A 24,889-nucleotide genomic window follows, 5' to 3' on the forward strand; every position below is an offset into this window, starting at 1 on the left:
TACACAAGAGCATGTTGTTCTCAGATATGTCTCCAATCTGTTACATCACTGACTGTTGTTCATTTCAGATAGACAAAAACACTACAACTGCAGAATAAAGGTGATGTTTGCTCATTGTGCAAAGAGGTAATGTTTTTTGAGGACCTTTGTCTGCCTTTTAGCAGAATTACACAAAACTACCGTACCAAACTGATTTTCTTGAAACTTGGTGAAAGGGTTGGATACTGGCTGGAATTATTTGTTTTCTTCATTTCACTTTTTCCATTTTTTGTGAATTTCTCAAGAGATAATGCACAGATGTTTGTGAAAATAATCAGGGATATGTAGAGTGCTAATACCTGGATTATCTTAAGAAATTAATTAAAAAAATAAATAATCAGATTAACAAAAGTTCATGGTTTCTTCTTTGGCCCACGTCTCATCCTTTCAGCAAATTTCAAGAAGGTCGGTATAGTAGTTTTTGCGTAATCCTGCTAAAGCATATCTCTAATAGTTACACAAATACGTTTGAAGTGTTGGCGGAGGTACGTATGCACCCTCGAAGCACTCCATAGTTCCAAAATAAAATGTGACATTCTCTGTGCATCTGTCATTGAGGTGATCCACACTTACTCTCATTTTAATCTTTTTGAACATTTATTTACACTAATGTTTTCCCAGAATTAATTTTCTCCATATATAAGCTGAACCTACAATAATCAGTATGTCAGTTTTTTTTCAAGGATCCAAACCTAAGATGCATAATTTTAAATACTGAACAATAACACAACACAGTGGACTACTTCAAATATCCAGATTTTGACATGATGTCAAACAGTGAGGCAATTGCGCCTCTTAGTGGAGGCTTAGTGTAGAACAGGGATCTGCAACCCTGTTGCTGGAAAACACATGCCCTGCATGTTTTCCATCTCTTCAACTGCAAGATGGTGAAACACCAGAGCTGATTAATCAGGTGTGTGTGTATCCAAACCCATTTAGGACCTGGTCAATGACCAGGTCCTCCTGTGTAGTTCTGAGCTTTCTCAGAATCATCCTTACCCCACAAAGTGAGATCTTGCATGGAATCCCAGACCGAGGGAGATTGACAGTCATCTTGTGTTTCTTCCACTTTCTAATAAATAATCAGAACAGTTGTTGTCTTCTACCAAGCTGCTTGCCTGTTGTCTGTAGTCCATCCCAACCTTGTGCAGGTCTACTGTTTTGTCCCTGGTGTCCTTAGACAGCTCTTTGGTCTTGGCTATGGTGGACAGGCTGGAGTGTGATAGCAGGTAGAGATGGAAAACATGCAGGGCAGGTGTTCTCCGCTGGAGAAGAAGATGAAATTATAAAAGTTTCCTACCTCCAGACAACACAAACTGTTGGGACATCTAACAAAAAGCATTCATGTATTGTAAGATATTCTTGCGTTAAATAAATGAAGCTTCACGTTCACAAAGGGGAACAAAGGGAATTTGTTTCTCCATCTTTCTCCTGAAGACACCCCCTTCCTGGCAGTGAACAGTTGACTGTTTTTCAGCTTTCCATCCAGCTCATTTTACACCAGCTGAGACAGAGAAAGGTTCTCTAGCAACCAGAATGAGATTTGACGAACAAGACGAACACACATCGTCACATACAAGGATTTTGTTGGAAATAACTGCTGCACAGCTCCAATCAACATGGAGAATCAGTAACTATGTTTACGCGGACAGCAGTATTCTGATATTAACCCAATTAAGAAAATACTATGAATACGATGCTGCCATGAAAACAGTATATTCTGATTACCTTAACCTGAATACAATAATCAGAGTATGCAGTAATCTAATTAAGACACTTGGGGTATTCACAGTTGCAGTGTCAACATGTATACAGCGTGCCACTGGAGCTTTCACAGTATTTTCCTATAAGTACAGTATGGGGTGGAGGGTGTAATGTGACTGTGGTTATAAAATCTAAGTGAAGCAATTCTTTACAGTACTCTTCTCTTTCACACATGTCTGGCTTTAAGTGAGCACAGTCACCGGATAAACTGGATCAAAAAGTCAAAAGTAGCTCAAATACTCCAAGACTCTCCAAGATGGATTTTCCAACATGATGAATAAATCAGCATTTGTCAGGATGGACACAAAGCCGAACCATTTTATACTGCCCAGTTTTTGGTATTTAATATTCTGAAGTACAACAATGATGATGTTATACCAAGTAGATGACAATAATACTCGTGTTCTTACATTCCCAAAAGTTTGAGATAAAGATCATCAATGGAGCTACATGCTAACCAGGTTAGCATGGAGACCCATTGTAGCTAGCTAGCGCTGCCACAAACCACATAATAAAACAATAATACAAACAATTTTGCGAGAAAAATGTAGTTGTACTACAATTAGTTGTCTTATAACTTATTGTAAATGACAGTCTGTGTTTTGAACAGTTTATGCTTTGAGTAGGCCACAACTGGAGAAAATTAGATTTGTGGCAAAGCTCAGATATTTTGATTGTTTGTTGATCGTCAATCTTCAGTACCTACCGATAAGGAGGGTAACAGCATTTAACACTGTGTGATGCACAGAGGTACACAAACAGACAGATCATGTCTCTTGTTTGTGCAGAGATGAGAGGAAACCCAGGAATCCACGGTTGGCTTCATGTTCATTCTGGGAATAAAACCTGTACCAAAAGAAAATTCAATGATTTACTGACTGGGAAAATATATGTGTTGATGTACACTAAAACATAGCTGAAATCGTATGTCATTCCCAACACTGGTATAGGGAACCATAGGGCTTGGACAGCAGAAATGTACACTCAACAAAAATATAAACACAACACTTTTGGTTTTGCTCCCATTTTGTATGAGATGAACTCAAAGATCTAAAACTTTTTCCACATACACAATATCACCATTTCCCTCAAATATTGTTCACAAACCAGTCTAAATCTGTGATAGTGAGCACTTCTCCTTTGCTGAGATAATCCATCCCACCTCACAGGTGTGCCATATCAAGATGCTGATTAGACACCATGATTAGTGCACAGGTGTGCCTTAGATTGTCCACAATAAAAGGCCACTCTGAAAGGTGCAGTTTTATCACACAGCACAATGCCACAGATGTCGCAAGATCTGAGGGAGTGTGCAATTGGCATGCTGACAGCAGGAATGTCAACCAGAGCTGTTGCTCGTGTATTGAATGTTCATTTCTCTACCATAAGCCGTCTCCAAAAGCGTTTCAGAGAATTTGGCAGTACATCCAACCAGCCTCACAACCGCAGACCACGTGTAACCACACCAACCCAGGACCTCCACATCCAGCATTGTTCACCTCCAAGATCGTCTGAGACCAGCCACTCGGACAGCTGCTGAAACAATCGGTTTGCATAACCAAAGAATTTCTGCACAAACTGTCAGAAACCATCTCAGGGAAGCTCATCTGCATGCTCGTCGTCCTCATCGGGGTCTCGACCTGACTCCAGTTCGTCGTCGTAACCGACTTGAGTGGGCAAATGCTCACATTCGCTGGCGTTTGGCACGTTGGAGAGGTGTTCTCTTCACGGATGAATCCCGGTTCACACTGTTCAGGGCAGATGGCAGACAGCGTGTGTGGCGTCATGTGGGTGAGCGGTTTTCTGATGTCAATGTTGTGGATCGAGTGGCCCATGGTGGCGGTGGGGTTATGGTATGGGCAGGCGTCTGTTATGGACGAAGAACACGGGTGCATTTTATTGATGGCATTTTGAATGCACAGAGATACCGTGATGAGATCTTGAGGCCCATTGTTGTGCCATACATCCAAGAACATCACCTCATGTTGCAGCAGGATAATGCACGGCCCCATGTTGCAAGGATCTGTACACAATTCTTGGAAGCTGAAAATGTCCCAGTTCTTGCATGGCCGGCATACTCACCGGACATGTCACCCATTGAGCATGTTTGGGATGCTCTGGACCGGCATATACGACAGCGTGTACCAGTTCCTGCCAATATCCAGCAACTTCACATAGCCATTGAAGAGGAGTGGACCAACATTCCACAGGCCACAATTGACAACCTGATCAACTCTATGCAAAGGAGATGTGTTGCACTGCATGAGGCAAATGGTGGTCACACCAGATACTGACTGGTATCCCCCCCAATAAAACAAAACTGCACCTTTCAGAGTGGCCTTTTATTGTGGGCAGTCTAAGGCACACCTGTGCACTAATCATGATGTCTAATCAGCATCTTGATATGGCACACCTGTGAGGTGGGATGGATTATCTCAGCAAAGGAGAAGTGCTCACTATCACAGATTTAGACTGGTTTGTGAACAATATTTGAGGGAAATGGTGATATTGTGTATGTGGAAAAAGTTTTAGATCTTTGAGTTCATCTCATACAAAATGGGAGCAAAACCAAAAGTGTTGCGTTTATATTTTTGTTGAGTGTAGATGTGTGGGTGAGTGAGTTCACCCAGCCAGGTTGCATAGACAATAACTCAAACAATAAATGCTTTCATCTTGCAACTCTCCAAGTTAAAAAAACATAAAGAGGACAAACGATGTTAGATCTGTTGAGCACTGATGCACCACATTAATTGAAAGAGCAACTCTGTTTTGCCTATGTACTATCCAATAGTATACAATTAATGAATGTTTATGAGTTCAATGGTACGAATATTTCATGAGGTGAAAGACATTCAAGCTTTCACCAAATTAAATATTCTTAAATATTTAGTTGGTAAATATAAAATATTTGAAGGAATGTAAAAACATTCATTATTTGTTTTATATTAACAGCGAAAACAGATCTTTGTCATTTGATTAATTTATAAACAGAGAAGGGACTTACATTTTGGTGCTCAACAGTCCAACACGAACTTTAAATTGGAGTCCAAAATTGTTCTCAATAATCCGTGATGCCATGTGCTGACTTCGAGTACAGACTGCCGTCTGCTTTCCTCACTCCACCGAAAAATTACATCAGAAATTTGTGCAGCTTTTCATCCTAACTTTATCCTCTTCATCCTAACAGCTCTTCATACCTCCAGATGGCTTATGGCATGGTGGATTTGGGAGGGTTTTTTTGTGCTAGAAGAATTAGCAGCATCAATTAGCTCCTTCAAATCATCATCCGCCAGCAAGACAAACTCTGCAATGTCTAGCTAAACGTCGCCCCCAGTAGTGCGCGGTGGTCGGGGCGTGCAATAGCACATTTCATATAGCACCAAAATGGCATGCTAAAAAAGAACTACAGTATTGCACGGTCAGTGAAACACAATGGCAAATGGTAAAAATAATCCATGTCACGTGACATATAACCCACCAATCAAATGACAAGGATCCACTCAGCCGTTATATAAAAGTGTCTGTCACCTGGTGTATGGTTAGCGGAATCGGAATAAATCAAAAATTCAGAGCTCTGGCTGAACTCGCATTTAGTTTGTCTTTTCTCCTGCATACTGGACACGTGTGCTCACTGCTGTGCTCTGTCTAACTAACGAGCTAGCAAACGTAGGGACAAAAACAATATGCTTTGCCCAGCTAACAAGCTAGTGACCACAAGGAATATGGAACAAAACAGACATCACAACAGGAAAGCAAAACCACAATTAAAGAGTGAATAGAATGTATCGCTGGAGATGGTGCCAAACATGTTTCATTAATACTACAAATTACTGCTTTGAAATGTTTTAGAGGCAGTGGAACATGAATGTTTCAAATGCGTTCCGGTGTCTATCACAAGGAAGACATCAGGAGTTGTGCTAAATGTGGACTCAACTGTTTTGAAACTAAAATTTCTACTCATTCTTTTTGATTTAGCCCCCTGGTGGTGAAAGATATTAAAACACTTGTATTAACACTTTCAGTAAGTCTAATCAAAAGTTGTGGACATTAAATGTTCTATTCAGTCATTGATGCTTGGTGTTATCACACTGAAAAAAAAAAGTAAAACAGGGTAAAGGATATTTATTCATCAGAAGAGGAAGTACTGTCAAACGAATGCTGGTACAGACACTTGTTCCTCATACAAGAAGAATAGGAAGTATGAAGACGACAGGAAAAAACAAATCCACATCTCAGCGCTACAGAGCAGCTGCAAGCATAAACCACATGGGTCTCTTTTCTATATTTTTCTGGTGTAGCTGAAGCTGCATCCTGTAGAAGCAACACTGTTAGTGGAGAGTTGCTGAAGTGCTGCCAATGTAATGATGAGCGAATCACTGGAGAGGACCACCGACTGTCCCTTGCCTCTTCTTAAAGAGGACTCCAGACAAGATGACAAAGGGCAGCTGACAGGTGAAAATGAGCTCCGGTGGGAGGACGGAGGCCTACCTCTGGAGCTACAGAGAGGGATCGAGGCTCTGCGAGTGAATGGAGAGCTGACTGACGTGACGCTGTGTGTTCAAGGACAAGACTTCCTCTGTCACAGAGCCATAATCGCCGCTGCCAGTCAGTATTTCAGGTAAAATAAATAAATTATTTAGCAACATGTCATAGATCTGGATGTCCACAGGAGATTTGTCTGAATAACTGCGTTCCTCTTTAGGGCCATGTTTTGCAGCGGTCTGAAGGAGAGCCGTGAAGAGCGTGTGGAAATAAAGGGTTTGGACAGTGGGACAATGCGCGCCCTCCTGGATTATACATACACCAGCCAAGTCACCATCACACACGCAAACGTTCAGAGAATACTGGAGGCTGCCAGTCAATTCCAGGTGAATTACTGTTCTCTTTAAATTGTGGGGAAAAAAAATTAATGTAGCTGATTAGTCTGCTTTGAACAACCTACATCTGCTGTTCACCGAGGCTCTTATTGAATGTAATGTGCATTTATATGTTGATGACACTGTTATTTACTTTACATCTTCATTTAGTCACTAATCATTTAAATGGTTCATAACTACTCAATCGTCAATCATCCCCTCCAAAATCCTACATCTCAGGCACTTGACAATATTATTTTTTAAATGTGCACTTTTACCATTTCAAAACAAACTAATGACCTCATATCAGGATTTGTAGGTGCATTCCCCCTTTCTTTCCATCTTTCTTTCTTCATCTAATTGTTTTTTGCTTGAATGAAAATGAATGAATATCTTCAAGTTTATGGGCTCTTCTTTGATGCTAAGACTCATTTAAAAAAATTTTTTTTGGTTATTTGTTTTTTACAACTAGATGCTGCTAAACCAAGCTTACAAAATGTTCCAGTCAACCAGTAACTCAAACTAAAGTTAATGAAACAGATGAATAAAGTCACAACTGTTGATTACTTGCAATATTAATTAATATTCATTAATTCATTTTGTATTGTATTAAATGACAGAAGAATAAAACATGCCTGTTTCAATTTCCCCACAATCACAGGAAGTAAGTTTAAATTATTATTTACTTTTTAATCATAGTCTAAAATCCACATGCATTTAAATTACAGTAACAGAAAACATGGGACAATAATGGGCATCACATTCTGCTTTTATGCAATAAATGACAAACGATTAATTAATTTTCAAAGTAGTTTATAGTTTTCTGAAAAAAAAAAAAACACTTCTCAATTTGTAGATTACTTCAGCTGTAGATAAAAATATCTGGGTGCCCTTATCAATCACCATTTGTTTTTCCAAGTCTCTTATTGACAACATTAACGCCAAACGTATATGAAGGCTTACTGAGAGGTTTTGAGCCTGATGCAGAAAACGTTGTTTGTGGTTCTTGATATTTTGCCTTCTGAAAAACCAACAATTCTCAACATTGTACGGAGTGAGTCAACACACATTCTTGAGAAATGTTGGTTTCTCAGAATGCAAAAGATAGAGAACTACAAACTACTTTTCCTGGGACAGGCTCAAAAATTCTTAATCACCCCTGGTAAATTTGGCTCACAATTATCAACTTATGTCCTCAAAATATGGCACTGAATTTAATTTATTTAAGAAATCTAAAAGGTTTGAAAGAAAACCGATCGGCATCAGGTTTTCGCAACTTTCTCAACCATGTAAAAACATGAATGAAGCAAAACTAACAAAATGATAAAAAATAGGGTCACAGTTCTCACCCATAACAATAGTTTGTGTGTGTTCTGTGTAACTGGTGGTAATTTAATTTTCAGTTCTCTGTACGGTCAGATATTACCAAAACACAAGAATAGATTGAATGAGTTTACTATTTTTAACATAATTCATTTATTTATACATTCAACGTGGCAGCTGATATTTCAGTGACGTTTACTGCAGTTATGCAGAGACATTTAAGAGTCAACTGTTTGTTCATATCTTCATTCAGATCGTTTTCTTGTAATCAGACACTCATGACACATCCGCAGAGGGGGAAGTGAAAGTTACACTCAGTTGTTTACACTCAGGATCAATTTTCCATACAGGTTTAAAATAACAGCACAGCTGTGTAGCTGAGTGCATTTGTTGTGTATGTGTACATACATGTCTGTTCCAACATTTTTATGTTTTTGAGAAGAAATTTGACATTTTGACCCGATTTACTGCAAAATGGCGATGTGGACAACCTCATTTCTCCAGGAAACTATTTCACAGATAGAACTTTTAGAGGTGAAGATCTGCTTAGGAGGGAAAGTCTTTTACCAACATGTACAGCATGTCCGATGTCCGAATTTTGGGGTTTACATCGAATGTTTATGTCATCACGCCATTTGGAATATGAAAAATTTTAAAATTTCTTGTGTTACATTTTAATGGACAAAATTATTTTGGAACAGTTGACAGGGTTAGTCTTAGGGTCAAGACTAAAGACAGGAGAAGAAAACCAGTCTCACTCATCAATATCTGATATTAGGCACGTGGGGCACACGATAATAAAATTGCACCTAAAATTTAGCAAGCATGTGATAGCTATATTCATAATTTGAAGCCTGTTCCAACAGCTCATAGGGCCCAAATAAATTTTGCAGATATTGCCACACTAGGGAGGGTTTGTAGTAAAACAGAAAAATGTTCAGTCTTCTAGCCACATAAGATTCATCACCAAGGGCAGCCATATTCATTTTTGTTGTTTTGGTTTCCATATGATATCATTTGGGATTCCCAAAGTTTCCTTACCCACGACATAGAGAAAAGCTGGGACTTTTTAAAAATTATTTTTATCCTTTCCATCTTTCATATTTTCTATGATTTTTGTGCATGTTTTACTGTTTGTTATGGCTTTCTCTTGCATGCATTATATTTTATTGTAAAACACTTTGTGTCTCTGCTATATAAATACATTTTACTTACTATATTTGAATAAATGATCTTAAAACAAAAATAATAAATAAATTAGGTGCAGAAACTAGTACTGTGTTTGCTCTCTTTGATCATTTCATGTTAACTTAAATCAAAGTGCAGCTCACCTACCTTCACTTAGCTAGTATATAATACAACCCCTGGCAAAAATTATGGAATCACCGGCCTCGGAGGATGTTCATTCAGTTGTTTAATTTTGTATAAAAAAAAGCAGATCACAGACATGACACAAAACTAAAGTCATTTCAAATGGCAACTTTCTGGCTTTAAGAAACACTATAAGAAATCAAGAAAAAAAAAATTGTGGCAGTCAGTAATGGTTACTTTTTTAGACCAAGCAGAGGGAAAAAAATATGGACTCACTCAATTCTGAGGAAAAAATTATGGAATCATGAAAAACAAAAGAACGCTCCAACACATCACTAGTATTTTGTTGCACCACCTCTGGCTTTTATAACAGCTTGCAGTCTCTGAGGCATGGACTTAATGAGTGACAAACAGTACTCTTCATCAATCTAGCTCCAACTTTCTCTGATTGCTGTTGCCAGATCAGCTTTGCAGGTTGGAGCCTTGTCATGGACCATTTTCTTCAACTTCCACCAAAGATTTTCAATTGGATTAAGATCCGGACTATTTGCAGGCCATGACATTGACCCTATGTGTCTTTTTGCAAGGAAAGTTTTCACAGTTTTTGCTCTATGGCAAGATGCATTATCATCTTGAAAAATGATTTAATCATCCCCAAACATCCTTTCAATTCATGGGATAAGAAAAGTGTCCAAAATATCAATGTAAACTTGTGCATTTATTGATGATGTAATGACAGCCATCTCCCCAGTGCCTTTACCTGACATGCAGCCCCATATCATCAATGACTGTGGAAATTTACATGTTCTCTTCAGGCAGTCATCTTTATAAATCTCATTGGAACGGCACCAAACAAAAGTTCCAGCATCATCACCTTGCCCAATGCAGATTCGAGATTCATCACTGAATATTACTTTCATCCAGTCATCCACAGTCCACGATTGCTTTTCCTTAGCCCATTGTAACCTTGTTTTTTTCTCTTTAGGTGTTAATGATGGCTTTCGTTTAGCTTTTCTGTATGTAAATCCCATTTCCTTTAGGCGGTTTCTTACAGTTCGGTCACAGACGTTGACTCCAGTTTCCTCCCATTCGTTCCTCATTTGTTTTGTTGTGCATTTTTGATTTTTGAGACATATTGCTTTAAGTTTTCTGTCTTGACGCTTTGATGTCTTCCTTGGTCTACCAGTATGTTTGCCTTTAACAACCTTCCCATGTTGTTTGTATTTGGTCCAGAGTTTAGACACAGCTGACTGTAAACAACCAACATCTTTTGCAACACTGCGTGATGATTTACCCTCTTTTAAGAGTTTGCTAATCCTCTCCTTTGTTTCAATTGACATCTCTTGTGTTGGAGCCATGATTCATGTCAGTCCACTTGGTGCAACAGCTCTCCAAGGTGTGATCACTCCTTTTTAGATGCAGACTAACGAGAAGATCTGATTTGATGCAGGTGTTAGTTTTGGGGACGAAAATTTACAGGGTGATTCCATAATTTTTTCCTCAGAATTGAGTGATTCCATATTTTTTTTCCTCTGCTTGGTCTAAAAAAGTAACCGTTACTGACTGCCACAATCTTTTTTTCTTGATTTCTTATAGTGTTTCTTAAAGCCAGAAAGTTGCCATTTGAAATGACTTTAGTTTTGTGTCATGTCTGTGATCTGCTTTGTTTCTACAAAATTAAACAACTGAATGAACATCCTCCGAGGCCGGTGATTCCATAATTATTGCCAGGGGTTGTATACCAGTTAGGTACATAAGCAATTAGGCAGTAATAATTTTTGTAATTTTGTGTGTGCACACCATCAGAATGTTGTTGAAGTGAACCCATCAAGATGTGCTTGTTAATGCAGACAGCACAATGGGACAGGTGTTGGGCTACGAACATACAGACCCCGGGGTTGATTCATGGTCATGATACCTACCTGTGACCTTGGACAAAAAGCATCATCTGTGTTATCCCAGTCCACCCAACTACAATTGGGTAACAGGCTTAGTGATGGACAAGTTTTCCATCCAGGGGAAGTTTTAGACCCTCATTTGCTTCACACTACGGTATCTAGGAATAAGTACTGGCACAAATGGGGACTATATATTATAGGATTTACGTCTTCAAACATTGTATTGAGTATTTAGTAATTACAGCTGTTTTAATCGACATTCACTCCATTTTCAGAGGCCGTAAGTAATAAGACAATGTTCATGTATCTATGGACGTCCTATACAAATTGCTTAAATTTCCAAATGGTTAATGCAAAAATTTTTGGTAAAACCCCTTAAAGCTGAAAGTCTACACTACAAGCACATTTTGACTGTTTCATTTCAAGTCCACTGTGATGATAAACAGAGGCAAAATGAAAAAAAAAAAATAGTGTTACCATCCAAATATAGTCCCAGCACAGTAGTACAATATAAGAAAACTATTTCACTGATTTTCTGTTTGCTGAAGTTCACTCACTTCTTGGCGTAAACATCGAACTGTCAAACACATGACTAAGAAACTCTGCACCAGCATGTGTCTATGTTTGTCTGTCTGTGCATATCGTTGCATTTGCACAATTTCCACCTGAAATCTGATGGCAGATATCCTGACCTCATCTTTTCTAGTTCATGCGAGTGGTGGATGCATGTACTGGCTTCCTGAGCAAGTCTCTGCATTTAGAAAGCTGCATCAGCATCCTCAATCTAGCTGACAGTCACGCCCTGAATGGCCTGAAGACCCAGGTTCAGGAATACATTATCTCACAGTTCTCTCAGGTAGTCCAGCAGCAGGACTTCCTGGAGTTGCCAGCAGATGCTCTGGAGAACATCCTCCAGAGGGACGACTTGAATGTGTCGTGTGAGGAACATGTTTTTGAGGCGCTGATGCGCTGGATGAGAGCGCAGCAGGAAGAACGCTGCTCTTTATTGGCGAGGCTGCTCTCACATGTACGACTGCCGTTACTGGAGCCAGCATACTTTGTGGAAAAAGTGGAGACGGATGAGCTGATTCGCAGTTGCAATGAGGTGTTCCCACTGCTGCAGGAGGCTCGAGCTTATCACCTCTCCGGCGTAGAGGTTGGTGTCACCCAAAAACATCCAGTCGCATGTTCTCGCAATTCACATACTGCCTGTGACACTTTTTGTTTGTTTAAGGTGGTAAATGAACGGACCAAACCCCGCGTGCAGCACTTCCTGTCTGAGGTGTTCCTGATCATTGGAGGCTGCACGAAAGACGAACACTTCATTGCCACCGTCACCTGTTTCGACCCTCTTAGACGCAGCAGGCTGGAGGTTGCCAAACTGCCAATCACAGAGATGGAAGATGAGTTGCAAAACAGAAAATGGGTGGAGTTTGCCTGCATCACATTCCGCAATGAAGTTTACATATCTGGTAAGAGTTACGGTTCTATATTTACAAAGCACCACCCACTTCATTTGGAAACTTAACACTTCATCTGAGAAGTGAAAGACGCACTGCTTGTCAACTGCAGGGGCTTGACGAATTCAAATCTGTCCTTGATCCACCAAATTATCAGAAGCAGGCACTGACTTCTTAATATGTTATGAAAGAGGGAAAAAAACAAAAGGGGCAGTTCTATGGTAATAGAGTTACAATAACAGCAAAATCTGGCCATATTTTATCTCGCAACTACAAATTTGGCCTGATCGTAATTCTGTTTCTGTAGAACTGACCCTCTGCCAGTCATATCAGAAGCTGTCATCTTTCTCTGCCATTGGCAGTTAAAGGAACTGCTTATGTCCTGGGTTGACTCTGTTACATTCTGTTCTTTTAAAATCACCTCCTTTAAATGTGGTCCAAACTCTGCACTGAACGTGGGCACTGCAGTTGGTAAAATTACAAGAACCTGATTTGGACCTTGGGTCAGATCTAAACTCCGGGTTTATAGATGTCATCCATGGCAGCCATTCTCAAACATAAAAAAAACCCCTCCAAGGACCACTTTAATAAGCCCTAGGGCCTATTTCACCAAAATCACATATCCATACATTATGATTTATTTCTCAGCTTGTACAAGGTCAAAAATGCAAAACTTTGGATCAGCTAAAAGACAGGTCCTAGGGGATGGGATGTTGTGGATGCAAAAAAATTGAAAGTAAATAATACATCATAGGAGTAAATGAGGTTTTTAGCCCAAAAAATTTATTCCGATTTATGTCTTTATTTGCTTGGCGTTTCAGCTGTGGTTAGTTGATATGTGATTGAAGTGGATACTTTTGTAGAGGAGACTTCACTTGACATTTTGATGTATGATTAAGTGTATGTCGGTGTCAGCATTGGTTAGTTATGAGCGTTCAAATGTTCCAAAAGGGGGCAATTCCCCAAATTTGGGGACTGTCAGGTTTAAGAGGTTAAATTCTGAAAACCTTCTGTGGCCCACCCAAACCTTTAATCACACTTTTGATTGACATGAAGCTAAAATGAAGTATTCCAAGGTGTAAAGATGGGTCAGACATGTGAATAATAACAAATCATTTTAATCCCATGGCTTTAATACTTATAATTGCATTTTTAAAATCAAATATATTTCTGTAATTTTTAAACACTTTTTCCATTTTAAAAATCAGACATATTTAGTTATTCTTAATGGCCTCTCTTGACGGGAACTTTCCACTAGTCTCAGGGTTCACTGGTCCTACTCCTAATATTAAAGAGACCATGTTGAAGTTGTTTTTACATTTATGGTAGGCTATATGTTGCACTAAGTAGGTTAAGTAATGCTACAAAAGTGTGAAAAAAAAAAAAAAAAAAACAATTATGGTGAGTTACCATTATTTGTTGATTTTCAATTCAACATTTTTATAGACAGCAGTACAATTAAAGGTGATTAATTGTGTATGTTAACAGAATCTTATGTTTTATTTTTGTAAACTGAACAAAACTGGATCTGGTTTGTTAGCTATTTGAAAGTGTTACATTTATTTTGGAACTTTAAAATCAGTTTGGGGTGGTAATATACACCATCAAATAATATAAAGAGGTTAGGACCGGTGGACCCTCCCCCTCTTGACTACCTGTAGAACAGGTAGCTGAGTGGTGAAGAAGTTGGGTTACCAATTTGTAGATCTGGTGTCGCCGACCGTATGGTCCCCCCTAAAACTTGGTCCCCACTGCCTTCACTGTACATGCATCATTTCTGTGCGTCAGCTGCGGTTCACTGATTATCACCTCGTTTCTGCTTAAAACTGCACTCCAGTCATCATCTATCTCACTGACAGATATCTGAAGCTTTTGTGCAACAATCATTTCCTCATAATTCAGCATTACTTCATAACAAAAGACAGAGGAAGTGATCAGAGCGTCACAACAGCCAGAGGAGCTGTTACTGCTGCGTTTACTACGCCTCCATCATTTCAAAGTGTCAGTATTGACTCACTGATTATCGTCTCATTTCTGCTTAAAATTGTTTCATTTCTACTTAAAACTGACTTTAGAATGATTTAAGAGGTTTTAATTTGTCATGTGATGGTTAATAATCACATTATTCCCTTTGATCGCGTTGGGTGTAGAGACTCAGTCTCAGACAAGCTGCTGTGGTCCCAAATGATGCATGCGCAGTGAAGGCAGGGCGCACCAATTTTTAGGGTGGACCATTTGGTCTGCGACACCAGGTTTTCCTTCTTACTCTACCTGTCTGTGTCCTTAGACAAGACAATCCACATTGTCTCAGTCCACCCAGCTGTAAATGGTTAAAGAACTTGGCTGTGAAAGTAACCTGAGTCAGACTAGCTGTGTTTCCATTACATATCTGCATAAAGGTTTCACAATAATTTCTGAATGTTGACCAAAAAAAAAAAAACAGTTGTGCAAATGCGTTACTGAATGCCACTGCTGGGTTTTATCCTCTCATGATGAGAGCTGTAAAATCCATAAGTTATGGAGAGATGGAAGGGTAATTCCCCTAAATATCACCATTTCATTGTTTTTTGAAATCCATTACTGCCACAACATTATCTCGCAAAGCTTTGTCCGCACATACTATGATGTATTTTCGAATGTCATCTGATGCGTTCTGTACGTCTTGTTACCAGGAATAGTGAAAAAAAGTGTTTTGATTCAACTTTCAAAATATGGCTTTCTCCAATCACCTGAAGTTCCACCTCATAAGAGCATAAAAGCATTTTTACAATATCTGATTTTTTTCAAAATACATGTTTGTCCATTAAGCATATTTCAGATTCCTTCCTTCAGTTCACGCAATTTGGAGGGTAATGGAAACCAGCCTACTGGTGTCCTGTTCAGGGGTAGTAAACAACTTTCATGCAGTTCACGCTACGGCATCCAGAACTACCCACTGGCACCAGCGGGCCTCAGAGCCTACGTAGAACTTGCTTTTCCTTCTTCTCATGGCCACCTGTAGTACCTTCACAGCCAATTAGGAGACTGTAGCCCACATTCTGGGATCTGATCTACTGGTTATGTTTCTAATAAATTTTATTTCTTGTATGTTTTGTCAACCGTTTTTATTTTTGGTTTGTTGGTTCCCCCTTTGAATCTTCTCAGTTAGATCATTACTTTGACAAATGATCAGACCTTTGGTCACTGAAACTGAGAATGTTTAAAGCACAACGTGAGAGAATGAAAAGGAAAATGTGACATCATTTATATGTCATGTTATTTCAGGTGTTTCCCAAAGTACACTGTGAAAGTTCAGAATGAGTCCATGGTTTTCACACCTTACTGAGAGCAATCAGTGTCACCATGTAGAGACCAGGCGAAGTCTCACTCCTTTGTGTCACTAATGTTTAAGTAATGCCTTGTTGTGGCTGGCAGTAAAAAAATAGTGATATAAAGGATGTTTCAGAATTTTGCTGTTGTAAAGTTTTACTTCAGCCACAAATCTATTTCTAATCTCATCTAAAAAAAAAAAGAAAAAACTTAAATTGCTTGTGAGAATGATCTAAAAGTTCTGTTGTTACAGGAGGCAAAGAGACACAGCACGAGGTTTGGAAATATAACGGTGCTCTGGACAAATGGATTGCAATAGAACCCATGAAAATAGGCCGCTGGAGACACAAAATGGCAGTCCACGCAGGAAAGGTCTATGCACTGGGTGGATTTGATGGCATTCACAGACTGACAAGCGTAGAGGCTTATGATCCTTTTCACAATCGCTGGACTCAGGTAAACAGGAATTTACTGTGATGCAAACACTCAGTATGTTGAAACCTGTTCTCTTCTTCAGAAGTGGAAACCATGTTTCCACCACACTTTAAAAAAAAAAAAAAACAAAAAAAAAAACTGTGTACATGCACCGTTTTGTAGCTACAGTATAATCTACTTTTGTGCCGCCCCATGACATGGCCTGGATGTTGGTTAGGATTGTGGAAACCAGGAGCTTAGCACCTGTGTTGACGAGGACAAGTTTACAGACTCTGACTTCACAGACGAAGCTGTGATCTTTGCAGAATCAATGATATCCTGATTGCAACACCTCAAAAGCAGAGTGTCTGCGTTGGTGATTGTTTTTGACCGACACCAAGATCTGGCCTTTCAATGACTTTATGGACTCGGCCATCAAAAGTGTATCTGAATGTGGAGAAGTGTCTATAGCTCTGAATAGGATCCTTCGTCTACCACTGAAATGACTAATCACTTCCAATGTGAGGGAACGTTAGCTACAACATTTTGACTGTGTGGTGCATTTCTCTGGGCACGATCCAACACGTAGGTTCTTCAGTGTTGAGGACCCCAGTGGCTGGAGGAGGCCAAGGGGATGCCCATGTTTCACCTGGTTGCAGCAGACAAATGGCTACTTTCGAAAGGTGGGGATATACTAGTTGTCTGTCAAGGTTATTACCATCTTGGGCCCAAGGCAGTCCTGACCACGACATTAAGTTTACGAGTACATTACTCTCACAGACAGCCTGGATACTCAATCCGCGTACGAGCGATGCAAATATTATCACATACTACTCTGGTTCGATGCTTTCAGACAATCTATAAAACCTGCTCGCATTTACAGATGTTATTTTGTAACATCTTGTTCTGTTCAAGTATAATTAAAAATATGATTTATTTGAACTAACACAAGGTGTTAGCATCATTATACAATTAAATATAATGCACTTTAACAATATTAAAGTAATATTTCTCCAAATTCCTACATGATACAGCAAATTTAAAACTAATTTTGTACTAACCTTAAAAGTGTCTACATTTTCTATTTTTTTTTCAGGAAGCAAATCTTATGAACCACACTGCTGTTTGATATTATCATTATCATCTCATATACACTTACCCCCATGTTTTTCACATATGTCGATTCTCTTCTGGGTTTTCTTTTTTTTTTTTTGTAGGAGGTACCACTTGTGCTAGGTGTAAGCTCTTTTGCGGCCACAAGCTTTGAGAGATGGATCTACGTAATTGGGGGAGGACCCAATGGGAAGCTGGCCACTGATACAGTTCAATGCTGGGAACCAGAGACACAATCTTGGGAACTACGCGCACCAATTCCCATTGAAACCAAATGCACCAATGCAGTCACATTCAGAAAGTGCATATATGTGGTTGGTGAGTTTAAAAGTGCTGCCTCTTAAATTTAGTTATGTTTGCTGTACATGCATGAATGTGCTTTAATTTATGAAAACTTTCATCCAAGAATGAGACGACCACAGTGTGACAACATAGGCACAACCCTGCACGACTTGTGTGCTAATCACAAAACTCATGTGTAGCGCACCCATTTCCAGCTGTCCATCTATGACTCATCCCTGCTCAAGTCGATGGGTGTTACACGTAGGATGGAAAATTACACAAATAAACCAATCAACAAATAAATGCATAAATCTATATAAATAAATACATTTTAGTCATAAAAAGGAGCATAATTAAAGTCATTCTCTATACCCGTTTACTCCAATCTTTGGTCACGAGGGCTGGAGCCTTTCCCAGCAGTCATAGGGCATCAGGCGGGATATGCCAGTTTGTCACAGGGCCACATTTAGACAGACAAACTGATTCACACGCGCACACCACAAACACAGGGAGAACATGCAAACCAAACAGAAAGGCACAGGCGGGAAGCGATCCCAAGCACTTCTTGCTGTGAGGCAACAGTGCAAATCAAACAGCCACTGTGCTGCCTGCATAATTTATAAGTTTTTGCTTCTGCCTACACCTTTTCGGGCACATGGGTGCATTGTTAGATTGTTTTTTTTTTTTGTGAGTTCACTTTGTTATTTTTGGGTCTGTGTGTGCTAAATAAATAAATTCATTCAAAATTCATTTAGAATTAAAATAATATCTTGAATTTAGTTCTCTATTTCCACCCAACTCATAACCACTATGGACTGGACTGCATTTATATTGCACTTTTCTATATGTATCAGAAGATCAAAGCGCTTTTCAATGATGCCTCACATTCACCCACTCGCGCGCGCAGACACACACTGATGTCACCGCTAAAGTTGGGTGGGGGGGGGTTGTTGACATCTCCCAATCTTGCACTGGGTGCGGTTTGGCTTGCCTACCTTAGCAGCATACAAAAAGAAATAAATGAATAAATGCAGTAATAAAGAAAAAATAAATGAAGAAATGTATAAACATAGTAAATAATACTTGATATGTGGCAATATAGAAATAAACTTAAGAGATTTATGGCTGTTTTCTTAAAATGAAATTATTTATGCATTATTAATTGATTTTATACTTCTGTTATTTTTTCATCCTTCCTATCATTTCATCATATGTCAGGAATTGATGGCTGCACAGTCTTAATCTTAAAGTCAACTTACATGTAATAGACAAGTTTCTACGTATATGCTCAAATAGAACTTACTATCAGAAACTAAGGCGTTACCATGGTAACAACCAAGCATAACAACCTTGACCGGCTACTTACGCCTCAGTAACCACTGAGGCCAGAAAGACAGCAGATTTTGATCTTATGCTGCTCAAAAACTCTCTGTTTGACCAATTTGAACATTTTATCCCTGAAAATAAAAAGAAATTCCTGTTTTGACCTTTGACCCTGATAAAAATGAGCATGTACTGCATTTCAGTAAAAGGTCAGTAACACAGAGATACACTATTATTATTGTTGTTATTATTATTTTGTAGATCATCTCTGCTGATAGAATGACTTATCAAAAATATGTTCTGATCAAAAATATGTTCTGATGTACTGAACAAGGAGGTGCGTCACATTAAAATGGTCAATCTCCAATACTCTCTCTCTACCACCAGGTGGCGCCATGCATGCCATGTACTGCTACTCCCCTCTGATTGACTCCTGGACTCTTGTGACTCCTCTGGGTGAAAGGGCAAGCTGTGCCATTGCTGGATGTAACAACAAACTCTTCATCACGGGGGGACGGGACAACAAGAACCAAATCATCTCCACCGTGATGTGCTGGGATGTGGACAGAGGACTGCTGACTGAGGAGTGTGTTCTACCTTTGGGTGTCTCGCACCACGGCAGTGTGACACTCATGAAGTCCTACACTCATATACACAAAATTCCACCACCGTCAGAGCAACGGTAACACAGGACGTTATCAGAAGCAAAATCAGATGTGACTGGACTGATAGAAATGCTTCTGTGTGCTTAACAGCGCTTGTTATATTTCTGAGATACGGCTTTGTTGTATTAAAGGTCCAGTTCACTGTTTTTTAAAAAAGTAGCTGGTACTGTAGCAGCTTCGCTATCTCCGCTGTCTGCAAACAGACATGTCTGGAGTTATTATCTCTTGTGCCAGTTGCCCTGTGATTTCAGTCTCTCGAATTTCTTTCTAAAGTAATGTTTCCAAACTGTATTCTTGAAAACAATCCAGTTGTCAAAAGTGAGTAGACTACTTGATTGGCAACAGTTTTGTAGTATGAACAGAGTTACAGAAAAGTCAACTTATCCTTTAACAGCACTAATTTTATAAGTGAATTCTATAAGATAAATGCAAAACAGTGCATATGGAAAGTATTTACAGCGCTTCACTTTTTGCACATTTTATGTTACAGCCTTATCCCAAAACAGATTAAATTTATTTTTCCCTCAAAATCATACACACAATACCCCATAATGGCAAGATGAAAAGTTTCTCACTCAATCACTCAATCACTAATTTTATATGTAAATTATATAAGGTAAATGCAAAATACAGTGCATAAGGAAAGTATTTACAGCACTTCATTTTTTCCACATTTTGTTACATTACAGCCTTATTCCAAAATAGATAAATGTATTTTTTCCTCAAAATTATACACGCCAACACCACATAATGACAACATGAAAAAAGGTTTTTTTTTGAGATTTTTGCAAATTTATTAAAAAATTTAAATAAAAAAAAAAACAACTAAGAAATCACAGGTGCATAAGTATTCAAAGCCTTTGCCATGAAGCTCAAATTTGAGCTCAGGTGCATCCTGTTTCCACTGATCATCCTTGAGATGTTTGTACAGCTTAATTGGAGTCCACCTAGGGTAAATTCAATTAAATGGGCAAAACTGTCCAAACACAGGTGCGCTAACCTTGTGGCATCATATTCAATAAGACTTGAGATCGTAATTGCTGCTAAAGGTACATCAACAAAGTATTGAGGAAAGTGCATGCATGCTTATGTAAATGTGATTTCTTTGTTTTTTTAATAAATTTGAAAAAAAAAATTTATGTTGTCATTATGGGGTTCTGTGAGTAGAATTTTTACGAAAAAAAAATTATTTATTCCATTTTAGAATAAGGCTGCAACATAAAATGTGGACACAGTGAAGTGCTGTGAATACTTTCCAGATGCACTGTATTTGTTATTTGTTCAGGGTCACTACAGCAGATTCAGTTCAGATCCACACTGGAATTTGGCACAAGCTTTACGCCAAATTTACCTCCAGTTTCAGCTGGAAAACACACAGCCTTCCTAACAGATCTCCCATCAAGTACTCATATGGAACTATCTTGCTTCTGAGATCGGACAGGATCAGGCTCACACAAAGAAGAGTGGTAGCAAATGTGAAATATTAGTACTAGTAATAAGTGCACATTGACAAGGAGACATTTTAGCTATGCAAGTGATGAATTTTTTAATAATTAAAATGTTTCTAAGATCATATGGTGAGGGACACATTTTAAGTGCCAAGAGTGTCGTGCAAAACATAAGAAATGAGTGGAATGTGTGACTGATGAGCCAATGAATCATGTTTTCAGTCAACACAGAGACCTGACTGCTTGATAGGTCTATTACAATGGCTCCCCCTGTTGGTCACTTTGTGGAATTAAACACAGGAGAGGCACAAACTATTTTTTCATGAAGAAACGACTCATTTATAAAATACTGTTAACTGTGTGTAGATCTATTTTTACTCGAGTACTCTTAAATAAAATAAAATAACACAGTTGCGAGTTCTCTTCACAGACTGCACATACCCCTGACGGTCACCAAATAAAATGTCACCAGTTCATCTGAAACACCTGGTTACGTCACTGCTGGCGAGGTACTAAACCTCCATAAATCAGTGCGGAGAAAACAAAACGTTTCATCTTCAGACAAAACTGTCACAGCGTTAACAAACTCGTGAGGTCACAATACGGGTATAATTGTTTTTCCCAAGCGCTTCATTTTCACAAGTTTTTCGAAAGTTTGAGCTGGAACTCACCTCATCTATGGGCGTCACTTCCATAAAAACCATAAATATCGAAATAAAATCCCCATTTGTCCACATGCTGACACGGCACTGAGTTACTTTTTTAAACGTGACATTTTGGAAAATAAGCAAGACTGCAACTTAAGTATTAAATAGAATCAAGTGTAAAATGATTAGCTAATTAATATTGCGAAAGTATCTGCCGTAGCAACTGTGCGCATGCGTCATATGTATCAAAGATTGGCGACAAGATAGATCACTTGTGAAGGGTCAAAGTGTAACGAAATTTCGTTACCACTGTCTGCATGCAAAAACTACGACAGTTTTAGGGCCACATTGAATTTTTTTTTTTTTTTTTTTTGGACTTCGAGAATAAAGTCGTAATATTATGAGAAAAAAGTCGTAATATTACAAAAAAAAAAGTCTAAATATTATATTATGACTTTATTCTCGTAATAATATGAAAATTATGAATTTGTTCTCGTAATATTACAACTTTATTCTCGTAAAATTACGACTTTTTGTCATAATATTACTTTATTCTTGTAATATTATGACTTTATTCTCGAGGTCTAAAAAAAAAATTCTATGTGGCCCTAAAATGCTGTTGTAAAAAGCAAAGATGAATTAAATTAAAATAGCAAATATACCACACAAAAAAAGATATGTGTGTGCAAATTGCAGTGTGGAAAGATCAATATATAAAATAACAGATGCACTATAAAAAAAAAAATCTGTACATGTGTGGATTACTTGAGTTCTTGACATCTGGTGAAAATTTCACTTCAATAGCACCTTTAGAAATATATTTACTGAGAAAAATGATGACAGTCAATACTTATTTGAGCAACTTTGTGTATAGCTAGCTAGCTAGCTAGCTAGATAGATAGATAGTGTGTGTGTGTGTGTGTGTAGCATGCTGAGTTGTACAACATTTTTTAATTTGAAGGGCTGAAGTTTAATTTATTTATTCCTCTCAAGGGTTTATTGAGTAGCCACTCCAGTCTCTGACATCTACACCAATATTTCTTTTCCTCAGTTCCCCATACAAAACGAATCGCAATCCAAATAGGGTTTGTCACACAAAGCATGTTGGGTTGTAAAAGCATTTTACAAAATATGGCTTTTATTGTGAAGGGCCGTATGCCTCAGAGAACATTCCCGTTGGAAGTTTTTCCTGCCCGCCGCCCCTCCTTCTGCCTAATCTCTCTGTCTTTTATACAGAAGCACCCTGGCTTTACCTGAGCAGGTAGTTAAGTTAGCGTTTTTTTGTTAACTTATTTTAAAACAACAAAAGCCAAGCAATATAGTGTTTTGACGTGGTGGTGCTGGTTTTTGTGTGGGGAAGGCGGTCAGTCATTATCGTTTTGTGTTTATGCACCTGTTTGGGGGGAAAGTGAAAGTAAATGTCTGTTTTTCTCGCAACATCGCCGTCGGTGTCATGGAATATCGTCACTTTCTCTTCTGTTTGGTTTGGACCTGCTCCTGTGGTGAGTCTGTCTGTGATTTAACACTTTATGTGCGCATAACTGGTCTAAACTAGAGGTGGGCGGATCGATCCTAATATCGATACCAACGCTGGTATTGTTATTGAACGATCCTCATGCAAAAAGATCGATACTCAAGCTTTTTTCTCTCCCACACGCACTGACTGCTGCACGCAGATTCACCAGAGTCTACTTTCTGTCTGTAAGAGCAGTGCTGCTCTGTGTCACACAACACGGAGCAGCGCACCCTTGTATTGTGGTTTGTTAGCCCTCTACCTCAGGAGATTTCGTTTTAAGTTGTGTTGACTGATATTTTTTAAACAAAAATGTTGCTTGTGATAATAAAGTATTTTGTTGTCATGTACAATGTTTGGTGAAATGCTATCCTAGGTCTTTTGGATCCTTTGGATCTATGAAGCTTAAATATGAAAAAGTATCTGTATTGATACCGGCGATACTGGGCCTGTATTTACTTGGTATCGGATCAATACCAAAATTCCTGGTATCACCCACCTCTAGTCTAAACCGAACCAGTTGTCAAGTTAAATATTAATCCCACATCCGAAGTTAAGAACCACAGTTATGATTAAAACATCATATACACTAAAATGACATAAACCATAACAATTATAACTAGGACTGCAAGCAGTCATATACGGGCCCTCGTTCCACGCAACCGCCTACCCAGGCCAGTGGGTGCCCTTGTGACCACATGTGGGCATGTGCATACAGGGGCAACCACTCATCACATAGGTAAAATTTTAAACAAATCACACAGTGCATCAAGGAGTTATGACATGTTGATTGTTCATCCACTAGGGGGCGCTCAGTGTACAAACGGAGGGGCCGGGTGTGTTCAGGGGCCAACCATCATCATACATGTGAAGTTTCAAGTCAATCAGGCAAAGCATGAAGGAGTTATCATGACTTGATGTTCCATGGCAAAGGGTCAAAATGGCGGCACCATAGCGGCCACACCCTTCAACATAAAGAAAAGCTTTCGATAACTTTTGGTCAGTATCATCTTTGGATGTTGTCAAAGAAATTTGAAGTGCATTGGACAAAATCCCTAGGAGGAGTTCGTTCAAATACAACATGTGGAAATCATTTCAAAATGAGAAGAAAATTAAAAATGGCCGACTTCCTGTTTGGAGTAGACTCATGGTGCAAGAGACTTTTTTGTACGTCTATGCAAGTCACACATGTGTACCAATTTTCATCTCTCTACTCCAAAAAAACCCCTATGGGGAGGGGTTTTTGATAGTTTCAAGGGGTGCTATTGAGGCATTTTGGCCCGCCCATGGGCGACGCCCCATGAATTGTAAGAGGTTGTCGTGTTCGACCTGTATATCAATTTTCATGATGATGTGACAAAATTAAAGCCGTCAAAAGGAAGAACGTAATTTCATGGCGAATGGGCAATATTCGGCACGCCGCCACACGGACGCCGTTACTCGTAACTTCACGGCGTTCATCGCCTACGTTCACCAACTTGTTCTGCATGTTTTAGAAGTGGAATGAAGTTGATTGTGTTAAGT

General features: G+C 38.9%; 2 protein-coding genes across 8 annotated transcripts in view; both read left to right on the forward strand.

The window, feature by feature from the left end:
- The first annotated feature begins 5,982 nt into the window (after nt 1-5,982).
- Nucleotides 5,983-20,178, forward strand: klhl6 (kelch-like family member 6). Its single transcript, XM_034186910.1, has 7 exons — nt 5,983-6,421; nt 6,506-6,671; nt 11,898-12,347; nt 12,426-12,663; nt 16,214-16,416; nt 17,592-17,805; nt 19,480-20,178. Exons 1-7 carry the CDS (start codon nt 6,165-6,167, stop codon nt 19,776-19,778), a joined length of 1,827 nt encoding a protein of 608 aa, XP_034042801.1. The 5' UTR covers nt 5,983-6,164; the 3' UTR covers nt 19,779-20,178.
- Nucleotides 20,179-22,792: 2,614 nt separating this feature from the next.
- The window catches only part of LOC117524733, a 32,088-nt gene continuing 29,991 nt past the window's right edge, over nt 22,793-24,889 (forward strand). For 4 of the 7 annotated variants that reach the window (XM_034186550.1, XM_034186554.1, XM_034186557.1 and 1 more), the window contains exon 1: nt 22,796-23,354. In XM_034186550.1, coding sequence (XP_034042441.1) covers nt 23,240-23,354 — 115 coding nt within the window. In that variant the 5' untranslated portion in view covers nt 22,796-23,239. Of the gene's footprint in view, nt 23,355-24,889 lie in introns of all 7 variants that reach the window. The other 3 variants (XM_034186556.1, XM_034186555.1, XM_034186552.1) reach the window with 3 other exon arrangements.

Source organism: Thalassophryne amazonica, chromosome 14, assembly GCF_902500255.1.
Source record: "Thalassophryne amazonica chromosome 14, fThaAma1.1, whole genome shotgun sequence".
In the NCBI taxonomy this organism is placed as follows: Eukaryota; Metazoa; Chordata; class Actinopteri; order Batrachoidiformes; family Batrachoididae; genus Thalassophryne; species Thalassophryne amazonica.